At 35.1% G+C, this 26,108-nt stretch overlaps 1 protein-coding gene across 3 annotated transcripts in view; it reads right to left on the bottom strand.

Annotated features, from left to right (window-relative positions):
* The window catches only part of LOC145683697 (uncharacterized), a 134,625-nt gene that overhangs the window by 5,751 nt on the left and 102,766 nt on the right, over positions 1–26,108 (bottom strand). For 2 of the 3 annotated variants that reach the window (XM_081755067.1, XM_081755068.1), the window contains 5 exons: positions 19,420–21,708; positions 15,528–15,881; positions 14,230–14,817; positions 11,471–11,584; positions 5,274–5,579 (listed from right to left, as the gene is read on the bottom strand). In XM_081755067.1, coding sequence (XP_081611193.1) covers positions 5,274–5,579; positions 11,471–11,584; positions 14,230–14,817; positions 15,528–15,881; positions 19,420–21,708 — 3,651 coding nt within the window. The remainder of the gene's footprint in view (positions 1–5,273; positions 5,580–11,470; positions 11,585–14,229; positions 14,818–15,527; positions 15,882–19,419; positions 21,709–26,108) is intronic. The other variant, XM_081755069.1, reaches the window with a different exon arrangement.

The following is a 26,108-nucleotide window of genomic DNA, read 5'->3' as shown; positions in this document are numbered from 1 at the left end:
ATTCACTAAGTGTCCTGTGGATTGACCAAATGGGTTCTGTTCTCGTAACCAGTTTACAAATTGCAGAAAGTCTTTGGAGTCTCTTAAATGGCGAAAGTTTCCCAATTCTGTCTTTTGATGGATATTTGTTACATTAATTCCAGTGGAGTTGATGAAACCCATCTCTAAAGAGTAGAATCTGTGATTCCCCGGTCATGTATGAGTCCACCAATAGCATTAAAGATATGTATTGAAATCTGTTCAATGCAAATGTTTGTTGAAATACCAGACCAGCATCTGTTAGTCTGCCTTATGGAAATGTAACCTTGTGTTGTAAGTCTTTCGAAGTCCTCAAATGACATTCTGTTAGTTATAAAAAGTTGTGTGTACACTCAGGATTGTTGTGCTCAGTGATATGTGGATAGTGTCAGGAAAAAATTGTGAGAATTCATGACTGGAAATACTATTTGATACATACCTCTGAGGACCAAATTACCCAGATAAGAAATTTTTTTTATAATAATAACAATTCTACTAGAAAAATCTATTTGAATTTTGCATATCCTCAATAACATTCAAAATTGGTTATCTTCAATCTTGTGTAATTTTTTTAATTTTCATCCTACAGAAGAATGTTATATATAAAAACTCTTTGTCTTTTATGAAGAATAGTTTTGTTTGTTGAATTTGTCTGATATCTGAAACGGTTTTGAAGTAATTCTCAAAAAAACGTAAATTTGGCCGCCACTTTCCAAGATGGCGGCCGGAGCATAAGTTGGATTCTGGAGGACTTTTAGTGTTTTCATTAGTGTGAGCTAATAAACAAATATACCAAGTTTGTATCTCCTAATTTGTTAGGTCCATTTTACTTTTTTGACCGAAAATTCTTGTGCTAAATATTAACGCTGCTACTTGAGACTGATCTTTTCTTGTTGAAGGCTTTCCTGAAACCTTTCTTATTCCATTTGACAATTGATTATACTCTAATTATAACTACATTATAATTTTGAAATACTAGTGTAACACTTACATATTTCTCTGTGGCTTCACATGTTTCCTTTCACAGTAACATTTTAGTTGTAAGCCAACTTAAACTGAAGTTCGGGGCCACGGTGGCTCAGTGGTAGAGCGTTCACCTCTGGTGCTTGAGGTTCCTGGTTCAAAAACTGCTCCCGCCAAGTGAACTTTGTTGTGGACAAACACCTTGTGAGTGGGTTTCCTCGGTGTTCTCCCGTTTCGTCCCACTTTCTTCATTCCATCATTTCATTCATATGTCATAATCACCGTCTCCTTTAGCCTAACCGGCATAACCGTGGGACGTAAAACTCAAATTTTCATTTCATCTTAAACTGAAGTTCAAGAATATTCACTCGTTCCCTAAATGCTTCCAAAGAATGTTATATAATCACATATCAGTGTTATTACATTCCGAAGTTTGGAGTTCACTAAGAAATTATTTTTAGCTTTTACTTCATAATAATTTAAATATGAGCGTCAGAAACAATGACCCAAAGCTCTACTGTGGATTCTTTTCGTCTTTAATATAATATGAGTCATTCTTTTGTGTGTGTCAGAAATAGAACGAAAACATCCCACTTCGCCCGAGTTGAATGCGTTAGCACAAACACAGAGCTTAGGCTCCACCCTATTTCCCCTTCTCTCGCGTTCCCGTCTACCGACCGAAACGGATTATTTTTCAAACTGTGAAAACTGTTATTACATTGTACGTAAGGGCAGGCGTTTAAATAGATGCTCTGTGAAGCAATCGATTGCCAAACAGAGCCAAGCCAGAACGCGTGAACAGAGAGTAACATCAAACATTGTAACCTACACTGTGTTACCAGTCTCTCATAGACATAAATCACGGGTGCAAAATTTATATTAAAATATTTTTTTTCAATCGTTTCTCATTCATTTATAGGAATAAATGTGCATATTTTTCCTTAGTTATTTTCTTTTCATTAATACGGGAGGCATGGGAATACGACCACAATACAAGGCCACCATTGTGTATTTGTGTGTTGCTTGTTTGCTCATTTAATTTATAATAATAATTGTCTGTTGCTTTGCGTCATTTACTCAACTTCCATTATATTTTCAGCTCTTCTATATTAGATTTTCCCCATCATTCTCTGTGTAGTGTAAAGTCACACTCTGTATTTTGTTTCATTAGACAAAGGAAACATTTTGATAATTATAGTGAGTGCATTATAAATGTATGGATACTTAAAGGTTAGGATTGCCATTTACTCTCTTATGCCTGTTGAATTTAATCCATTTTTGCTAAGTAATTATAATCAAATTAATAGGAGTATTACTAATACTGAAGAATACAAAAAAAGTCAAATGAGCTTTCAGTTGAATACTAACGACACTCTTACGCCAATTAACAAGAATTTATTATCCTGTGAAAAAAAAATCCCCTGTGCCTGTAAATATCATCTTAATGTTTATCATTCTTTTTTCCTTGATGTGATACTTCCAACTACTTCAAGAATTCCTGATAACTAACTAACTCGCTGTATGGCCTATGGAACCCGAAGGTCCAATGTCGCGTTCACAGTTCTTCACCGACTTCTATCCGTCGCTAACTGAATCCAGTTTCAACTTTGAGTTCCTATTTCTGCTAAATCTATCTTAATATTGTCCTCCCATCTGCGCCTAGGTCTTCCTATGGGGCGTTTTCCGATTGGTCTTCCAATTAAGACTTGAAAAGCGTTCCTGGCTACATGAGCTGCACACCTGAGCCTCCTAGATTTGATGCCTCTAACAAGGTTTGTTAAATCGTGTATATTATGTAGTTCCTTATTATGAAGTTTCCGCTATTAACCATTCCCGTTCCCGTTGCGTCCGAATATTCATCTCAGGATTTTGTTCTCAATTACTCTCAGCCCAAGTTCTTCCCTCAGGGTAAGTGACCATGTTTCGCAATATAAAGAACAGACGTGATTGTTGTTTTATATATTCCAAGCTTCAAACTCCTCGTCAGAATTCGCAACGATAAGAGATTTTGAATTTAATAACAACACGAATTCCTGATAAAGAAAATTAAATATTCAAAACGTGTAACTAAACAGAATTTTTAAAACGTTTTAGCTCTTGGTTTATTTTCCATCATCAACATAAACTGCGTACTATTCACCTGTTATTCTGTATTACAGGAAAGTATATATATCAATCAATCAATCAATATATATTTATTGATTGATTGATTTTAGTTTAGCGTCCCTTTCAGCATCGAACCCGGGCCTCCCTATATATATATATATATATATATATATATATATATATATATATATATATATATATATATATATATATATATATATATATATATATTTATATATATATATATATATATTACTTCACAATAATAGAGCCAAAGGAGTATAGAATACTAATTAATGTTTTGGCCACCGCAAATTCAATATCCCCACCGCAAGCGTCAACTGCGAGTGGTTATACATAAGAAATCTGACTTCTGTGGCACAAGATATAAGCTTTGAACATGATTTTGAATCTTTATCTTGTTCTGCCCTTCTAATCAGGGTTAGAAAGAAGTGCAATGCACTTTTTGCTTCTGCTTTGTATTGCTATGTGAACAATGAAAATGGAATTAAATGAAATCTTTGAGTTTTACGTCCCACGTTTATGCCGGCTAGGCTAAAGGAGACGGTGATGATGAGAAAAGAATGAAAATGATGGAAGGAAACGGGGGAACTCCGAGAAAACCCACTCACACTTTGTTTGTCCAGCACAAAGCACACTTGATACGAGCTTAGATCGAACCACGGACCCTACGCACCAAAATTGAACGCTCTACCACTGAGCCACTGTGGCTGTATGTGAACAATGAATAGGTTAAAAGATTAAGAAGGCTCGAAGTGCAACAAGCTTTTGATTAGATAATTTCTAGTGATATAGCATTTATGAAATCGTAATCAACGGTATTAGGAAACTGGGAATAATTCTAATTGCGAAAATTCTGATGCTGCAGCGTTTCTGAACTCATTTTCTTCATTCTAGTGAACATAAGACATAGGTAATATGCAATATTTTACAACCACATCACTGCTTTTATGATTCACATACTGCTATGAACTAATTGAGTTACTCAAACGCAGTAGATCTTAGTTTAAAGTTTGATTCTTAGAAGATAAACGAGAAGAACATACGCGTTTATATTCTTTCTGTAATTACACACACATCAAGATGGTGGCGTATGATTCACCGTGTATATGTAATCAGGTAGCATTGCAGAGTTTATGTATGTAAGCTACATTTGATACTTGCTGTCTCTGCTCTGACTTCCCTCAAATGGCATTACGATAACCACAAGTTCGTTCATTCTGTAATAGCATTCTAGACTTTTAATACCCTTACTCAAACCTTCAAGGCCTACTCTCTATACGCTTGCGCAAGCTTGCATTTACATGGCTGCAAACCTAACCAAGGCTCTGGCAAAGCAAACTTACAAGTTCCTCGATTGCAAGCTTGTTTCAGACTTAAGAGTCTTCATTCCGGCGAAATTAAAATACCGCTAATTTTACATTAATTATGTGATATCTTCAAATAGATAAAAGATAATCGAAATGTGGAACAAGAGCGCTCTAGACAATATCATTTTACATCAGAAACCGTTATCACGACTTACTTATCTGCTTTCGATTTCGAGCCATTTTGACACTCAGCATTTATTTTCGCGTTTCTAAACAGCTGAAAACATAAAGCCACTAGGTGACTTGTGATAACGGTACCTCACGCAAAATAATATTGTTTAGGGCGCTCTTGTTTTACATTTCAATTATTTTTTTATCTACTTGAAGATATCACATAATTACTGTAAAATTAGAGGTATTTTAATTTCGCCGGGATGAAGACTCTTAACAATAACACGTAATATAAGGCTAGGCTTAAAATTCCCTTAAATTGACACGCCTGTCAAGCATGACATGAAATTTACACTTGGCAAAGCCATACACAAAGAGAACCTCTAAGGCTAACTCTAACACGCGAGCATTCCTGCACAGTCTTCATTCTTACCTATTATCTAAGTATACAGAGCTGTATATGTCAAAGTTGTCTGGACTCCAAGCATGACTTGAGGATATCTAAAGTTAGGTCTATCAAGGAAAATTAAGGGCAAACTTACACTTACTGTAGACGTGCTTGCTTACTGGGTTACTTTTAACAGCAGTAATATTACCATAGAAGTAATTAACAAGAAAAGAAATAAATTGTATTGAAAAGAGAGTTATTGCAAGTAAAAAAAAGTAGTAACGAAAATTACTTACTTTGATAGTCAAGAGGTGGACCATACGGTCCAAAGCCATACAATGGTGGTGGTGGTGGAGGAGGAGGAGGTACCATGTTATCGAGTGCCTGCAGAGCTGGATCTCCTCTCACAAATGGATCCTCCCTTTCGAAATATCTAGAATTTCTAATGAACTTCATGGGCATGTTATCTCTAACTAGTCGTAACACTGGATGATGCTCTTCAAAAAATGCCATTGGCGAGGTTGGTGTGGGACCGCCATTTAAGAATCCACCAATGGGGAATTGTGCAAGTGGTAGTGGCACAGGAACTGGGATTGGTGGAACTAAAAACAAGGAAAAGAAGTATTTTATGTTTTTGATACTGATATCGGTAGTTATCAATACAAACTGACTCTGTAAAAAGGGAATTTAATTGACAGAAAAGGCAAAAATTAAGACTTAGAAAACACTTAAAATCAACTTAATTAACCTTGTGTACTACCGTGCTTTATGTAGTATATCTCTAATGAACATGAGTATGTAATAATCTGTTCTTGTATTTCCTTCCCTGAGTATGTTTAATATGTTGAACACAAAATATGGTTTCGTGTTGTTCTGCTGCTATGTAAAGAAAAACTATGTAGCACTGAGGTCGTAAAAGAACTCCAACGTAACACTCATGTAAGGTATCAATTATTTCTCTTATTTACTTGTTCGTTCTTACCAAACGAGCAAAATTGCTAGTTTACATAATGTTTATGAAATGAAATGAAATGAAATTTTTGAGTTTTACGTCCTACGGTTATGCCGGCTAGGCTAAAGAGACGGTGATGATGAGTAATGAATGAAATGGTGGAACGAAGAAAGTGGTAGGAAACGGGAGAACCCCGAAGAAATCCCACGCACACAGTGTTTGTTCACGACAAAGTTCACTTGGCGGGGGCAGGGTTTGAACCCGAGACTCCAAGCACCAGAGGTGAACGCTCTACCACTCAGCCACCGCAGATCCTTACATAATGTTTAATAGATTGTGGAAACTACTAATATTTTGTTTCCGAAAATTACTTGTGAAGCAGAAAAAAAGGCTTACACTACACTACATTGTTTGTGGTCTTGTCTCTTTCTTCCTAAGTTACAGTTTGAAGCAAAAATATCTTGAAATCTGATTACATTTTGGCGCAGCTTTTGAATGACAAAGTAGCTAGTTTCAAAAGACTAAAGCCCGTTATTTCAAGCAACAATCCCAAGAAGATGAAATGACTTGACTGTTCTTGGTTGTTGTTTCGCATGTTACCTGTTGACGTGGTCATCAAGTATTTATTTTCTATTTTGGATAACGATAATGTCAGTAATGTTGAAGATGACAGCCTGAGTTAGAATGCAATGCAATAAAGTATTGTTTGAAATGTATCTGTTCAAAATTTCTGTATGAAACACCAATAATTACATAATTTTAACTGGGGTCTCTAAGGGACCCCACGGTATCTCCTATGCTATACTTTTTTATGGTAATACACAAGGGTTAATATAAATATTTAGGATAGAAGACAAAGTATTGGAGAAGGAACATAGTAAACAAGAGTAGCTACAGATATGGAAATGAATCAATTAAACACTCAAAGGAAACAAAGGTAAAAGAACCAAGACGGCAATTAAGTGTTTTTACACATGCAGGGTTAAATCAATATATATTTCTACTCAAGACATCACTGGTAGAAATAGCAGTAAATTACGTGCAGCTTCACATCTGCAAACAAATCATTTAAACAAATACAAATCTAGCATACAAAGAAAGCACTATCGAAAAACAAGATAGGAGTTAAGTATTACTAAACAAAATCAAAAAATTAATTAATTATAATAAATAATTGAGGAGGACCTGAATATTAAAATAAGAAAATGAATACTGAGAATAGTTTGGAACGTGAAAGAAACTTAGTTAATCGGTTATAATTATTAGCACAGAGAACATTAAGAAAACAAAGATCAAATTTGGATACTAATTCTGCGCACTAATTGAAACAAATACCAGCAAATGTGAGTTCGAAGATATACCTTAGAAAGAGAAACTATCGCATCCCAAGTAATTTTCGTCCATGTCATTTGATTCTCTGTTTGATATTTTTTCATGGTTTATTTCAATTATTATCTTTTGTAATACCTTTCTTCAATTCTTTACACATAATCAATTAATAAATTGTTTTTCTTTTTCCACCCGAGTTACGTCGTATCCTTTTGCTCCTTTTGACAAGAGACTTCTTTCCTAATCAATTTAATTAAGATATTTAATCCATTAATCAATCCTAATTACAATTTCATTACTCTGAATCATTATACATTTGTCAATACTTAACTGTCTTTGATTCGTTTCCCATTCTAATGCTTATTTTACTTTTTCGTGTTTAAGAATTGAGATGTGAATGGAAACAAATTAAAAGTAATCCCGATGGTAATAAATAGATATCAGACATATGGAAGTTAATGAAAATACTGAAAACAAAATTAAAGTTAGAAGTAGGAAGTGTATACATAAAAATACCTTCACATATGAAAAGCAATCAATTGAACACATACAAAGAAAAGTAAGTTAGTAATGAAGAGTTATGAAGTGTTAGATATATATAGAACTCAATCAATTGAACAATTAGGAAGATTAAAAGAAATATGAAAGTAACACGTACATTTAATCGTAAAGATGCAGTGTTATTGTGTAAAGAAATTTCTAGTGAAAGAAATACACTATTTACGCACCAATTTTTGTTGCATACGGAATATACTAGATGGTGCATTTGAAGAATGATAAACGCACGCAAAAGTGCAAGACCACCTTTTCAGAAATGGTAGTTAGTGACCAAAGTTCTACCGATGAATGTAACAGCTATTACCAAAGCCGTCTAATAAATTTAATTCCAGACTCAATAAAAATGTACAAATCTTATTTTTGCTATTACAAATTATTATAAACATACATTAATTAATCTCCTTGAATGAAACCTCCCCGCTGATCTAGTAGCTGTCGCTTTTGACTCTGTACCACGTAGCTTCGGCTTCAAGTTTCAATAAGAGGCCTTAAATTTCTAACGCTCTATAGTGGTCGGAATTCCACTTTAAACTGTAAGATTAGGTCTCATGTAGCCTTGGTGATTAAAAAGGACAAAAATTCAAACCAACCAAAACGCAATATATCATTAATTAAAGAAGAAAATTAATTAAATATACAAAAATGCGAACTCTAAAGTAGCAAAATGCTTGAGAGCTAATTCCAGTAACGAACATATGGTCTCCAAACACAAGCTAAAGATAGACCACAATGACTTGACACCTAATCTTCCGTTCCAGGCGCTGCTATCGGCTGAAAGAATTCCACTCCATTTCGCCAAAGCTCTCTCGCTTAGTAACAGCTGAACCCTTATTGGCTCTACGCGTGGGTGTGAGCTTTAGTTCGCATTTTTGCCACGGCCCAAGACATTTTGGCAGCACTATAGCTTACAAGGAGCTATGGAAAAACCTTAAATTTTAATGGGTTAGGAGAATTTTTCATATGATTACGCTAATCAAGGGCTAGAAATATTAAAATACTTAAGATACAATGATTTTTGTATTATTTATTTATTTACATATTTATTTAATATCAAGACACACATAAATATTTTAAATGATTAAAGCCTTAGAAGAGCGAGATAAAATAGAGGTAAACGTATAATGTAAATGGTTTGAAGTTCAATGTTTATAAGGTTTGAATAAAAGATAAATTAAAGTTTGAAAATCCTTAGTACATGGAAATTTCATAAGATTTGATGAAGCTGTTTTCTTTGTTTATATTTTGTCTAGAGAACAATGTAATTATTCATTATAATAGATTACTAGAATTTGATTAATAAAGTAATCACTCAAATATTATGTTACTTTGGCAAGAAAACCGTCTCACTTACATACTACTATTAAGCACATCAAATTTCATTTCACAACACTTGGCACATTACTTGATTGTTTCTTTCAACAGCAGTGTAATTTGTAATCATTTACTCAAAATATGGAAAGAAGATACTCTACACTATTACAGTTTAAGTCTCCTTGATTGAGTTAAAATAAATGTCTCTTTTGTCAATTGTTTCCATAATGCTGTAACTAAAATGAAAAAGTAACTGCATTGTTGAATCCAAACGAAACAACATCTGGAGATGGTATCTTTGTGATAGCAGTGATGATGTGTGGATGCATTAGTGGAAGATAATGTGAATGTTAGTAGTCAAAATATGGAGTTCTGTGTGGCAACTAGTAAAGTATTATTATGGGACTCCCATGCTCATCAACTGGGTAGAATCGTGGAACAAACAAACTGCATTAATATCATTATATAAATATGTTAAATAACAATTTCACATTGCGTGTAAATAAAGCATGCTTTAAAACGTCGATGACATCATGATATTTCTACTAGATGTCAGAAATAAAAGAATCCGCAATGTCCAGAAATGTTTTTCCTTTCTCTGAATGATGCCTACGAAAAATTTAGACACACTTTGTAATATCGTCCTTATTAAAGTTTATTGCTTGATCAAAGCGTTTTAAGCCAACTGTTCCACCATGTATAACATGTGTTCATTGATGTAAGAATAGATGAACGTTATTCTTTAGTTCAATTTAATGAGGTTAACATAATATCCTTCCATTTTGTAACTGAACTTCTATATATACCGTGTCCTACCTACCAGGAAAAGTCATCTCATCTATAGTTGTATTTCCCGAATAATATCGAAATTTCAACACTTTGATAGGAAGAAATTTCTGTGTGATTTGCTTTTCTTTTATCTTACATTTACTATTTTATCTCACCCTTCCAAGGCTTTAATCATTTAAAATATTTATGTGTCTTGAAATTAAATACAGTAAATATATAAATAAATAAATAATACAAAAATCACTGTATCTTTAGTATTATAATATTTCTAGCCCTAGATGAGTGTAATCATATGAAAAATTCTCCTAACCCATTAAAATTTAAAGATTGTCCGTTAACGACTTGTAAGCGAGCTTGTATTTAGAGACCACATGTTCGCTGCTTGGATTAGCTCTCAAACACTTTAGCTTCCTTCCTTCCTAACTAACTAACTCTATAGCTTCTAGAACTCGAAGGTTCAATGTCGCGTTCACAAAACCTCTCCGTTAACTTCTATCCTTAGCCAACTGGGTCTAGTTTCTACTTTGTATTCTTATTTCTGCGAGGTCCATTGCCATATTATCATCCTATCTGCGCCTAGGTCTTCCTAATGGTCGTTTTCCGATTGATCTTCCTGTTAAACTTTGAAAGTGTTTCTACTTTCTTCCATTCTGGCTACATGACCTACCCACCTGATCCTCCTAGACTTGACGATCCTAACAATGTGTGGCAAACGGTATAAACTGTGTAGTGTTTCGCATTAACGTCCCTCTTGGACCCAAATATTTGTTTTAGGATCTTGTTCTGAAATACTTTCTGTCTACGTTCTTCCCTAAGAATAAGCGACCATGTTTCGTAACCATACAGAACAACAGGCATGATTATCGTTTTATATATTTTAAGCTTGAAATTCCTCGACAGAATTCGCGACGACAGTCTTTATAGCCTCAATAAACAAATAGGTGATTAAAAGACAAGAAATGCATATTTAATAGTACTGAAAGTCAATTTCTTGTTGTTATTATTAAAATTCTCTTTGCACTAAATTACATGCAGTAAGAATGAAAATATCATAATATTAGTAGTAATGACTAGTTCCAGCTTGGCAGTTTTATTGCTGTCATATTGTGGCTTCATCGTTAAAGGGTGCCTGGGACTCCTTATAAAAATGTATTAAAATGTATTGACAATAAACAAGTAATAAAGGAAATGATGCAGAAGAGATATTATAAAGATACACACGCACACACACATGCACATATGTTTATATAATTGAATAAAAGATAGTATTCTCAAGTATCTAAAAAAAAGGCAAAATAATTATTTAAGAATGAAAGTAGATGAAAGAGACAAGTTTGAAAATAGAAAATGAATTATCATGTTTAGCACCAATAGTTGTGGAGACGTTCTTGCGTTTGTCAACTACACATAGATTAATCAATACCTAATTATGCAACTTTTACTCAAATAATTTGTTATAGATTTTTCAATAAATGCCTTCGAAATAATTATAACTTGACGTAAAACAAGTACAAACTATGAAAGTTAATTTGAGTGAACATCGTATTTTTCTACCTGCAATAGGATCACAAACTTTTGTTGTACATGATATTTTTCCACGTCTATTGCAGCGACATGTGTTACAATCTGCTAACCATCTTTCACCAGGGATACATTCAGGAGAAGCCACTGCAATTACAAGAAATAATTTTTAAAGAACCAGATCCGATATAAGTGTTATAATTAATGAACTGATTCAAAAATAAACAAATAAGATAGAAAAGATAAATACTATAGAAAGAACAATAGAAAGAACAGATTATAGGTTTTAAACAAGTACTACTTCATATATTCTATCATAATAAAATTATTTCTTCTTATTTATCTATTATGTCAATACCTAATTTTGAAGCAGCAAATAATTTAAATTCGATCAATTTGAACAGATAATAAAAAAACACATTAATTCAACACTCACTTTGTACATTAAGGTAGCAGTGACCCCTCACACATTTCATAATTTTATTATATGTTTTTACTAGGTATATGAAAAATGAAATGAAAAGAAATCTATAAGTTTTACGTCTCACTGTTATGACGGCTAGGCTACAGGAGACGATGATGATGAAAAATGAATGAAATGGTGGAATAAAGAAATTGGGAGGAAACGGGATAACCCACGCACACAGTATTTGTCCAAAACAAAACTTACTTGGATTGAGATGGGATCGAACCAAGGACCCCACGTACCAGAGATGAACGCTATACCACTGAATCACCGCGTCATACTGCGTCATATATATCAAATACTGCTCCCCCAGTATAATGTTAGTTTAGTTGGCATTTTTTATAAGTTGATCGATGGAGACCATTGGTACTGATTGAGGAAACTTAGAACTGTTGAATATCCTGAGACTTTCGAAACTATAGAAAGCTTTGAACGGTATAACTTAGCCTAAAATCTAAGACTTGTCACTTTAATCTCTTGTTCTTCAGTTTCTCACATACAAACCTTCTCTATACTTTGCTTAAGTAAATTTTGCAAGACGAACTATCAGGTACTATATACCCCTCAAATTTTGGTAAACCCAGTTTAATTAAAAGTAATAGCTTACCAAAACAAATACGGATTATTCCCAACCTGTGTTACAGTATCGGGGATATATTATCTGATGCCTGATGAAGGCAATGTCATATTGCCGAAATTTTAAGACTCATTAGGACTAATACGTGTTTGCTTTGGTAAATATTACTTCTATTTAAATCATATGTTGTTTCAAAGCTAGTGATGCGAATCTCTTAAAGAGTACTAGAGTTTCGAGTAGTAAGAGTAAGCAAATTTAAGTTTATTTAGCAGTGTTCAGTTTAGAAAACCATTTTTTGCTTTAAGCCTTTGAAAGGAGCAAGAATTATAGTATTGCTTCATACTAAGAACGAAGATCTATTTTTTTCCTGAAGTATGCAATTCTCTTCACTTTATTTTCCACGAAATATGAAAATGTCTTGACCGGTAACAATAATTTTAATTCATCTTCTCGGAATCAATATATTCGCTAAAATTGAGCTAGTGGAAACTATCTTTTTTCTTTCAGCGGAAGAAAGTTGGCCAATCTGGTGTTAACCAAATGGTTCTGTTTCATCAAGTCTTTAAATGAAAATCACTGCCTAAACTCGTTGCAAAATCACTGAACATTCTCTACGCACATATTCTAACAATGGAATAAAGTGCAAACGAAAATTTTGTTTCATGTATTACGAAATAACATTTGTCTCTCTTTTGTACAAGTAGTCCATATTTGACGAGCACTATTCTAAATTTCACACTAATTCATGTAAAAATAATAATCACCTTGAGAGTAAAGTGTCAAAGAAATAAAAATTAACTTACACAATAGAAGGTATAGTAAAGATAAAGAATATTCTCGAAAAAAAAAAGTTTTCTTTGCCTCTTCCTGCTTATTTTTCGATGAATTTCATTCAAGGATTAAAAATATGTAACCTTGTATTTAGTAGTTGATGTAATAGTATTTGTGTTACTTATTCGAGAATTTTAAAGGAGTAACAAACGGTTTTTGCCATATACCATGCTTCCATGGTTTGAAGAAGGCTCGAAATTGGACACTATGAGGATCTAGAAAAGTATTTGCTAAAAGCATTCGAAGACACAACTATAATATGACTTTCAAGATTCATATTCCCTCACTGTCACTCAGATATCTTTCCGTGAATCCTGAGACTATAAGTGACTAACACGATGAACGCTTGCATAAGGGCATTTCAACCGTGAAAGAATGGAAACAAGAACAAAGGAATTGAAGTATGTTCATAAATGACTGCTAAACTCCTGAAATAGATGTTCTTTATGTAAAAAATTCTCAGAAACCATCAATTACCACCTTTTATGTACGTTCAACATTTCTTAATTTTTGAAATTTAAATGTGATGATTTGCAAAATATTTATCTGTGTTACAAACATATATACTTATGTGATTTTAAAAATGTTATTAGGTTTCAAATCAGCGCAAGGTTTCCTACAAAATTGAGAGAATTAAGTTAAAGAGGCATGAAAATGTTTCATATTGTAAACAACTGTTATCTATGATGTACTCATCAAATCAAGAGTATGATTTTGTAATCTCATGGAAACCCGTAGAATAATGCAACTGAGAGTTTGGTATCAGAAGAACAAATACTTACAAAAAATGTTTGAAACTTAACTTAGAGACTAACTTCACATTTCTTTAGGTAATTAAAGAAGAAAAAGATTAGAGATGATTAGGAATTCTTTTGTAGTCAAACATTGAAAAGATTTATCACTGTGATATTTTCTTACCTGTTATTGGTGTTGCTGTAAACATTCTCCTTCCTGGAGTATCGGCCATCTTTTTGTCTTCCTCGTCTTTCTTCACATTATCTTTCTGTGATTCCCCTACTTTATCACTTTCACTTTCTCCTTTAGTTGCTTCTATGCGAGAAGCTAATGCTTGTGGTTGAGACTCTTGTTGTGCTTGTGAATTGGCTTGTGCTTGTGCTTGTGCTTTTGCCATCGCTTTTGCTTTGGCCTTCGCAAGAGCTGCCATCATTGCGCTTTGATCTTCCGTCTCATTGAAATTCGTAATTACCATGGTGTTTATATCTGGCCCTGCAACCCCTTTCGAAGGTTTATTTGACTGAGAAGTTGGTTGGGTTTCATAACCAGGTCCCTCTGTTCCTGAACTAGGTTGGTTACCAGATTCAATAGCTGTTTGACTACCTGCAATTTGCTGAGAAGTATTTTCGCTAGTACCAGCTCCTGAACCAGTAGCCGCAACAATGCCAGTTCCTGCGGCGTTTATATTAGCATTACCTAAAGGAAGTGTGCTGGTCTCACTACCAGGAATTGATGTAGCTCCTGAAGCAGCTCCTTCTGTTAACGAACCACCTGGAAAAGAATTGCTTTAACACATTTTTCAAGTGTATATCAAGAATGTCTCTTAAAATTAGCTTGTAATAACACTTTATGAATGAATATTTAAACTAATCCTTTTTATAATGCACAAATTATTCATAACTTACATCAAGTATGGGACAGGATGCTTGTTTCAATATCGCGAGCACACTAGTAATGCAATTTCATGTGTTTCTTCGCATTTACCGAGGTCGTTGTTCCTTGTTCTATCCTCAGAATAAGAGGGGAACTTGCCTTCAAAACAAACCCAAGTGTTATACCACATTAAATATTAGGTATTTTCTCACATGGCCTCACTGCTGAGAACAAATAGTGATATTCTATCAAGTAATTGAAAAAACAATTCAAATGTATTGATATTGTTAGCAAAAATATTACCATACGTAGATCCATCCAGTTATCTCAGACGCATGTTTCACTACATGTAGATATTCTTTAAAGCATAAGTCTACAATATATATTACTGTTTGTTTCGTCTGTAGTTTATTTTTAGTTTTGAGTCGGGTTAAATATGAAAGCTAAGATTTTGGACGTCATCAAATTTAAGCATTTCAATGATCTTAAATTGAAAAAGTAATATATAGAGCTAGAATTATACACCTTCCAAAATATTGGCAAAGTCTGAAAAATCATTAATGGAAGACATTCATTCTAGATAGAGTACTAGAAAATACATTACTTACTTCCTGTTGCCGTTCCAACTCCAGATGCTACTCCTCCACCAGTTGACACTTGACCTCCAGTTGCTACTCCACCGCCAGTTTCTATTCCACCTCCAACTGCTACTCCACCACTAGTTACTACTCCACCTCCGGCTGCTACTCCACCACCAGCTGCGACTAAATCTGTAGCTGCTACTCCACTACCAGTTGCTACTCCACCACCACTTGTTGCCACTTCCCCTCCAGCTACTATTCCACCACCAGTTGCTACTCCTCCTCCAGCTACTACTCCACCACCACTTGTTGCCACTCCACCTCCAGTTGCCACTCCACTTCCAGCTGCTATTCCACCACCAGTTGCTACTCCTACACCACCTATAATTTACAAAGTTAAAGAAAGTTGAAATTTGACTGGAAGACTATATTGTTACAATCGTGTTGATAATCTTAGGAATAGTAGTAATAGTTATGAACTGTCATTATATTTATTTATCATTAAAAAGTTGAATGAAAGTGGAATATTAATCTGGATAACAGTAGATGATATGAATATGCCTGATATGAATTGTTAAAGAGAAATATAAGGGAGACGTCAAATTGCTAGAACCGTAAGCAAACATAACATCTTAAATTCCACGCATTATACGAATAAACCAAGTAATGTACTTTTATTATTCAAATTTCTATTTTACATCAGAAATTCAGAGATTCTTTCAGTAAACTTCATCAACAAGTGAACCATCTACAACGTCCTCTATCTCTCATGAACAAAATATATGTAACATATTCATCATTCTAATTTGTATTCTAGAACAGAAACTTTAAGATTTTGTCTGTCAGCTCCTTAAACAAATGCATTATCTTTGACTTCTACTATATTACATTAAGAAAATAACTGACGTCTCCTAGATTTTCGTAAATAACTATAGATATGGTCCCAAATCTTCCAAATAAGTACAGATAACGATCAATAAAGTTCATAATTGACTTTTTGAGAACGTGCTGCCCCTAATTGATATATCACATGACTACGTTTCCATTTCAAAAAATATTACAAATTTCAAAATGGCGGATTTCAAGATGGTGGCGGGGGTTCGTGATCTACTCTGTTTATTTTTCCTTTGCCAATATGTGAAACTACTGCCGTTTGCATTGTCTATCTTTCACTATTTTTACGATTCAACGGTTTATTTGATGCATTTCTATAACATAGCATAGCCTTTCTCCTACGAAATTTTACACCCTCCCAATCCGTTTTTTTATGGCGCTCAGTCGCTATAGCTTTGCACATACACAAACTTTCACATCCTCTATCAAAGGCACTATGTCTCATCCCGCAACTCGAATCATCCATTTCGGCCCTTTACTTGTTACATCGCTAGGACCTAGTAGTAGGTCAAAAGACTGAGGATCTGACAGTTCAAGGAAGTTCTTCGGATGTTTTGAAAACATTGACTGGCCACTTTTATAAACCCGTTAATAAAATCACCTTCTGTTTCCAGAACGAGGTAAGACACTCTCTTTACTCTGTCGTAAAAGGTTCAATAGAGATAGGAACTATGTGGAATAAAACTAGTACCCAGGACAAAATACGTCTGCTAGAACAAATGAAACAATTAATGAAGTTTGGGATATACTTTTCGGTAACCGAAATACAAATCTTGATATTATATCAAGCCTCGTGGGGCAATAAAGAACTGTTTGACAAATAATAACGAAGGATTTAGAGTAACCGAATCGCTGCCACGTTTAGTGCCTCACTTCTTAACGTACGAGTAGAAACTAAAAAGAGTGCATCGTTGATCCTGCACACAATGTAGTGACTAATTCTGAGTTTTTGCTGAAAAAGTTCTTTGTGCGTTAGCACACCTAACATATTCTTGTGATTACCTTATTTTCATAAAATTAAAACTATCTCTGAAAGTTTGGTTCCACCATTCTAGAAAATAATGACGCAAACCTTGCATACATTACACACAAGGACTTCCAGGAGTCATTTTATCACTTACTCCATTTTGGGAAGTCGTGTGTGGACGAAGGAGGTTGTTATTTTGAATAAACGGAGATAAATTGTTTCACATGTTATTTATTTATTTATTTTACAAATCTTGTCTCCTTGTCTAATTGCCGCACTGTATACAACTTACACTGAGAAAAATCCGTTCCCCGGACAGCGGTATATTGCACAAATATACGGTACCTTCTTACTTACTACAGAAATCAGTACAGAGCATACGTTATCCGTGTGCTACATAGGCATTGCCCTTAGATGTTATATCATGCCCTTGCAGTATGTCTGATATCTTATAGTCTTCCTTATATTACATACATATACGTATGTTACCTTCGTCAGCTGTATGTTATATACGTCCATTTGTATGTGAGATCCTGACCGCCTATATTATTTTGTACGGAAAGTACGTATAGATGAAACACTTATACAGAAAGTATTATAAAACATGCATTTTCAGTTATACGTCTGCTGTACGTTAAGTCCAAAAACTACAGGAATTACGCATGTAACCTACCTTTCTAAGTACGCCACCTACATTTTTTTTTCAGTGTACGTCTGTACTAACTATGCGCTCGACAACTATAACATAGAAAATGACATTTGAAACGCTAAACTGATATAGTCAAGCCTACCAATGCGAAGTACGAAAAGAGTACTGTTAAGTTCATATGAAGATGTACGATTCCAATGATTAAAGTCACAGTTGATTTCGGCTACATGTAGAAGTATTCATTAAAAATGTATAGAGTTATGAGTTTCAGCTCTGGATAAACCTGCCTGACAAGTTCTCTTACCTTCTGAAATAATTATGATATATTTGCCTGAACGAAGAGTTTTGACACTCACTCCATCAAAAATCAGTTGATAAATTATACATAAAATGCTGGGTTTTGAAACCTTAACCTGTTAATCCAAAACAATATATTAACCTAAGACTATTACGTAACGGTTCCAAATAGGTTTTGAACTTTACCAGTACTGAGGTATCCAATAGATGTGTTTTGCAAATAAAATTCGTAAGTAGATAGTCAGATTCGGTTCAAATAGTGTTCTGGAATATCTATATATTACAATAACTCATAGGTATGATGACTACAAATATTACAATACGTGCATTATAATGTCAAATTGGCAAAAATGCACTTTGAACAGAACAGTCATAGGAACCGAACCCTAACCTAACCTAAACTAACATATGATAACCTAACCTATTACGTACAAATAACAATGATTCTATTCTTCCAATGCTACATCCTGTGACAAAATCAAAGTGCACACTTATCGTCAAGTTTATGAAATGGCTTTTGGAGAATAGTTCTTCAACAAAGCCAATGATCCTTAAAGTTTTAGCGTAAGAGCATTTTTCCTGGTGATTTCTAAAACTGAAAAAATTGATGAAGATAGTTAACACAACTTGGGTGAAGAACTGTAACAGAAATGCTCAAGTGAAATAGCAAAGGTTTCGCTTGCCCAACTCAGTAATTCCCGAAAGATATGTTAGTTTTTAATATATCATTGTGATATTTATTTTCTCTCTAATTTGGTATGTTCCTTGTACAAAACTAGCAACTTTGTGGTAAATTGTTTAACCATTACGTAATTTAAATCTTAAATACCCTAATCCCTTTCCGTAACTTAAAATCCATACACTATAGCAATACACCATCTATCATAAGTTATGTTACTGTTTTCTCACAGAATTATATAAATAAATGCTACACACTAATAGAAGTGAAAACCGCTTGGATGATAACAGCGTTTTGAAATATTAGTTTCTTTGATTATTTCTCATTACGATGATTGTCATACATATAAACTAAACATTGAGAGGTATACAAATGATTGAAGTACTACTAAGCATATACATGCAAAAATGTAACAGAACTTGTTTTCACTTACCCTCAGAAGTGACTGAAGTACTTCCAACCGACGAAGCAGAATCTTTCGTTTTATTGTCTGTAAATTCCGATGCAGATAAATTAGAACCAGCAGCTGTTGATGAACTAGATCCAGTATATCCAGTGCCACCTGCTTCATTAGCGTTGCTTAAAATGCCACTTTGACTGAGTTGGTTTTGCCCTGCAAAATTTTGACCAGAAAATACAGTGTTATATCCGTACTGAGAATTGCTTCCTCCTACAAATGCACTTCCGCCAGCTGCTCCCCAAGAACTGCCTCCAACAGTGTTTCCTCCTGAACCATATCCACCACCACCAGAAAGGGATTCGTATCCACTTCCTCCAGCTCCAGTGGTCCCTGTATTATATCCACCACCACCAGAAAGGGATTCGTATCCATTTCCTCCAGCTCCAGTGGTCTCTGTATTATATCCACCAGTCTGCCCTGTATTAAACCCGTATCCACTTGTACCAACTGATGACGTTCCTACGGCACTCGTTCCTGCCATTGAAGATCCTGTTCCGTTTCCTGCTTCTCCAGACGTTGAACCAGATTCACCTGTACTTGGTCCCCCGATGTTGGATCCTTGACTACTGGAACTAGGAACGTTATTTCCTGAAGTTTGATTATTTTCCAGTGTACCTGCAGAAGAACTAACTGAGGTCTGTACTGCAGCAGAACCTAAAGTATTCGTACTGTTAGACTGTTCATTCCCTGACCCTGAAACAGTATCAACGGAGCTTGCCTTGTTATTTTCTAACTCGCTTGGACCTTGTCCAGATGGTAGTTTATCTGAGCTAGTTAATGGTGTTTCGGGCCTGTTAACTTCGTTGTACGGCGTTTGAGAATCTCCAGAAGGAAATTTGTTTGAGCTTGCTGAGGAGACAGCTGAAGTGTAACCACTTATTTTGTTATCACCCTGACCAGGACTACTAAGAATACCAGATTGAGTTAGTGGCTGTGAGTACCCGTAATTTGGATATGAAGATTCAGCGTTAGTTTTACCAGTTTCTTCATTAGGTAGTACATTGTCTGTTGGCTGAGGTTTTATTGCAGCAGGATTTGTATTTGGTCTTCCTTGATCACTTGTACTTGGTCCAGTCTCTGGACTGCTCTCCGCTGAACTTCCGGTTGCTGCAGCAACAGAAGTAGCGCTAGCAGTTGAACCAGAACTTGATATGGTAGACGTTTCATTATCTGTGGAAATTTTACTTTCAGAGTCTTCACCACTATCTGAGGTTGAACCATTTACATTACTTGTTTTATTAGTACTTGTACTTCCTTCACCAGGTTCACCACTGTCCCCTACGGGAATTGCATTTCCAGTAAATCCTCCATATCCAGAAGAGTATCCTATCGGAGCAGGTATTCCCCACTGTGAATTATCTGCCCCTCGTCCATATCCATTTCCAGATTCACCAGCTCCAGAGACGTATCCAGTTAAACCAGAATCTCCTAAGCCAGTAGAAGTACCAGCAAAACCTCCTCCAATGCCAGGGCTTACTTGAGGAGCACCAATCTGAAAGGCTCCTGGACCTTGAAGATTTTGGCCAGGAACGAATGGTAAAGGAGAACCACCAATTGGTGAGCTTGGAGGATAGTTGTTCATATAACTATTACCACTGGCAGCAGCACTTCCTGCTGCTGAAAAGCCTCCGTTTATGTTTCCACCAGAATATCCCTGAGATCCTGTCATATCAGTATAACCTTGAACTCCAACCATAGGATTATTGTACTCCATATCCATGGGATCTTCACTTACTTGGCTATTGATAGCATACGCATTTGAGGCTGCTCCAGATATACCGCCATAGCCAGAATAACCTTGTCCATACATATTATTTGCGGATCCTCCTTCCGCAGTATTTATGGTATTTGCGTAAGTTCCTCTTTCCGATCCATACATTCCACTTCCAACAGACTGTTGGTAGCCACTATATCCATTGTATGCTGCAGAAGTAGTCATAGCGGTACTAATTCCATGCGAATATCCTGAAACTCCATTTGCAATATCATAACCACCGCCATAGCTGGGTGAATATGCGGAATATGGTCCTCTTCCATAGTAACTACTATAAGCTCCAGCACCAGCTCCTGCTCCAGCACCGGCCCCACTTCCGTACCCATAACCGTATCCTCTTCCGTAAGCTGGATAATTATACCCATAATTTGTCCTTCTAGTATGAGAACTACCACGTGGATAACCTCTCCTTATTCCTTGGCGTCTGCGATGAAAACCCACATTTCTTCCATGTCTTGAAACGTCTTCTTGACCTGAGCTTAAATCACCTGAAAAAAAAACATAAAACGAATTCTAAGTTATTCTATTCAAGAAATTGTTCTTACTGCTTTGTTTTAAATGTTTTCGAAAATATAATTCAGTATGCCCTACATTTTTCTTCTAAAGCCCTTATATGGGAGGAGGGCAAATCTCACAACTTTCATCAGGTTGAACATAAATTGAAATATTATGCTATTGTCTTATTATCTTTGCACAAATGTTATCTTTGCATAATAGTCATTTATTTTTGATTCTTGTTATTTGTACGTTTTCTTTCAAAGCCTCTGCCGAGTCAAGTACTAAATGGAGAGATGACACCTATTTTCTCTCACACTATCATTAATGAACTTTACAGCAAACTAGAAAAGTCCATCACAATAAAAAATTTTAAGTTAATTTTCGGCCTTCGAAAAATATTAATATATATATACAATGCAATTTTGTAAAAAAAAAAATTAAAAAACCTACTACTTAGTGAGAAGAGTCTGAATTAGCAACACTTTCTAAAGGTATGTTTTTATAAAAGTTTATTGAACAAAAAAAAACAGTACATTTTATGTCCCGTTATAAAAAGAACAAGAAGAAATGTAACAAGTGATAAACAACAAGCCGGTGTGACACTTATATCATATATACTTCTATGTCATAAACTGAGCCTATGAGTAGGTCTTTACATAATAATGTTATACTTTTTTATACCCTGTTTGACAGCTTACTGAAAAATTATGAGACCTGCACGCACAACATAATTCTATCTATGCACATTTACGGTGTAGGTCTACTTTAAACATATCACAGGTTATATCCAAACTATGATCCAATATATAATAATATAACTTTAAAACTATTGAGTCAAATCACTGCCAACTTTGGATATATATATATATATATATATATATATATATATATATATATATATATATATATATATATAGGGTGTTACATAAGCTTGCCACAGTACAGATTCCTCACATCAAAATAAGAAAAAAAAGTTCATATGGACCTCTGCTCAAAAGTGCATAATTTTGGAGTTATAGAGTGTCGTGAAATAAGTAAACTTTAAAAGTTCATACCTCCACTACTTTAGGAATGATTGTAGTCGAGTGAGGACATCACTGAGGAACTAGTAAGTGAACTATACAAATATCCATCTTTCAGAATCTTCAGTCGTCTGTGAAATTACGGAGCGGCATCCCCCCCTCCAACTTTTTTTGACAAAAAATAAAAATACCACCTATAAGATCTAGGAAATATTCCACAGGTCCGAGACCGAGCGAAAGTTCTTCTCTCTCTCTTCAGTAGACAATTCCTAGCTCCGCGTATGCTTCCAGTACTTGCACAATCGTTTTCATAGAGGCTGTTTGGGAGTGCGGGATCCACTCGCCATCTACCACGCCTAAAAATTAGTGTGCAAGTACTGGAGCATCCTTAAACATGGATATTTGGATACTTCACATACTAGTTCCTCAGTGATGACTTGACTCTACTACGACAGGTCCCATAGTAGTGGGGCTATGAACTTTTAAAGTTCACTTATTTCACGACACTCTATAACTCTGAAAATATTCACTTTCGAGCAATGGCTCATATGAACTTTTTTCTTGCTTTCATGTGAGGAATCAGTTTCCAAAATATTCTGACACATTTATGTAACAACCTATATATTCTTACGCTTGTGCATTCGGTAGGAATGCTTTCGTCGTCGTTTTGAAGAAAGAAAGGAAACTATTATCGTTAACTTGGGAAATATAGCTCACTGGTAGAATTGAGAGGTAACTGAGAAGACGACGAGCGTTTTAGTTTATAGGGCATGTGGGTAGAAATAATTAAAAACAAATATTTAAAAAAAAAAAAGAGAGTCGAGAGTTTGTTTAGGAAGAAAGAAAAGGAAGGTTGTTTGGGCGTTTAGGACCTTGGATGTGTATTCCGTACCTCCGTTCCTGGTCGTCGACTGGTGGTCTCCATGTCTCGGCTTCTGTGTCGAATTGGCGAGGAACTTGGTATAGGTCTCTCCTGTCGTTGCTCACACTCGCTCCTCGTGAACTTTACCGCTCCTCGTGTACTTCACCGCTTCTCGAGTGCTACTCTCTTCTTCCGGGTCCTGGGACGTTTTTATATGAAACAAAGTAGGAAGATGGCCGACGAAATTACGGAAAAACATCCAAAGTACGCACGTGTAGGATTCAGGAAAGTGCAAGGTAAATGGATTTCTCGACTTATTTAATAATTTGTCAACAGTTACAGAACGCTTTGGTTACATCAGATTACATAAGTTACATAAATTTACCAAGAATGAAGAATGAGGAATCGTCTACTAAAGAGAATTTTGAAATGTTTGCTGACTGTCTTATTATTCCAAGTTGTGTCTGTCTCTCATCATCCACAGAAAATAAAGAAAGAAAAAAAAATAAAAAATAATATCGTTTTTAAATCTTGATTTGTTTATATACTGAATATTAAAAATATTAGGGAAATCCAATATCTCTACATTCCCGCCACTAAATCTTACTGAACGACGAAAAGAGGAACGCTGTCGTTTCAGGTCCAATTACTTATTGAACGCACTGTATATCTTTATGTATGTTAAATACATATAAAAAAATAATTAATCACACATCACTAAAAAAAAACACTTAAATCACTAGCGTTAACAGATAATAAAATGTAGCACTAAACCAATCAATCAATCAATATTTGAAGAATAAACACACAAGAAAGTTAATTTGTCAATTTGAAAGCATCATCTTTCAATGTCTTGGATAGTTCCTGTCTTTTCTCCCATTTAAATAGTTGACGTAATCGTTAAGATACTGAAGCACATGGTCTTGTTTATAACATTGAACTTGAAACTGTAGAATGCTGAATCGGCAGAGTCTCAGCTGCAAGATAATCTACTCCAGCTTGGTCGTTGACCATATGCAAAGGACGTAGTGAAGTTGAAGTAGCTGTCACCAGATGGCAGATGTTATCGGCTTGGCTGGATAGATGACGCTGGGCGTGATGGGGTGTGGCTGTGAGCTTCTTGAAGATGTATAATTATAATATATTTATATTTGCAGTATTTATGTCCGTGACGTGTGATAAGGTGAGTTTTACGTGCATCAAAAAATTAGTGTGAACAAAAAGTGAGAGAAAAAAACGTTCAGCAACATATCATTCCTTGCGTCGGTTGGTGGGCAAATCGTGAGGTTCAAATCTGAGCGTCGATATCTCTTGATGTCCATAAATCCTCTTCTTCTTAGTGGTGTAATGCTGCATTGAGGTACGGAAAGGGGTTGTGGGGAGATAAATTTTTTTATAAAAAAAATATTAAAGGAAAAAAAGGAATAGTGATTGAAGTTATCAGAAACATGTGACTCTGTATATGTGTATCTAGGATGAAGATTAAGAAAGGGTGTGTATCAGAAGGGGCAAAAAGTGAAATTATAGATGTTATAATATAAAGAAATAGGAATTGTAGCGAAAATATGGCAAAGGAACACAGTCTCTAAGCCGTGGGAAAATGTAAACATGAAAATTTTCAAGATGGCTGCCATGACGCTATGACGGAGGGATGGGAGTTTTCGCAAAGGCTCTCGGTATAGTAATGGCCGATGTTTGTTTACAAACAGAAGGATAAAAGCAAAACGAATGACAAGTTATAATGGCTGTTTTTAATTTGGGGGGGGGGGGCACAAGAGTTCAAAAACAAGGATAATGATATTGGGAAAGTAAGATTTGATTAAGATAACTATTATTAGGCTTTTGAAAGGCGATTTCAAAGTCAAGGTACCTAAACGTGAATCCAGTGGCGTCTCGGGGGGGTTGGTTTTACAAAATAGTGGAATTGTGGAGAAGATTTGAAAGTAAGGAAAATTAGAGTGAAATGCGGTAAGGTTATTGTCCGAAGACTTACTTCCGGTGAGAAACAGGGTTGGCAACTCAGGTAAGAATATCAAGGTATCGTAAAAAAAAAAAAAATCAGGGAAGATAAATAAAGGAAGTGTCGTTATTTGAGGACTGTGAGGGTGATTTTTATGAAAGCCTGAGAGTGATCGTAGTATTTCAGTAGAGGTGGGTAGGAGGCATCAGAAAAATTAGGACAATAGAGAAACATAAAAAAAGAAAGAATTAGTATTAGTATAAGTACTTCATATTCATGATCTGACCAAATGCCCAAAATATCTAAACAATTTCCTATTAAAATCTTAAATACAATTTCCTTAATATCATATTCTAAAGGGGGCCGGGGGGCTCATTATTTCCAACATAAACCTAACCCATTTCCTGATTAGGTTGGGAATTTAAGGTAACTAGAGGTTGGATTGGGTTTTATCGCCCAATACTCGATTGTGTTAGTAAAATTATGTTGGAAATAAAAATTGTGGGGGGGGGGGCACAAGAAGGTCTCTAAATTCATAAAAATAGG

This window comes from Thermobia domestica, chromosome 4 (genome assembly GCF_964235325.1).
Source record: "Thermobia domestica chromosome 4, izTheDome1.hap1.1, whole genome shotgun sequence".
NCBI classification, from domain to species: Eukaryota; Metazoa; Arthropoda; class Insecta; order Zygentoma; family Lepismatidae; genus Thermobia; species Thermobia domestica.
The sequence above is the reverse complement of the archived record's forward strand: the minus strand, read 5'-3'. Positions and strand labels throughout refer to the sequence as shown.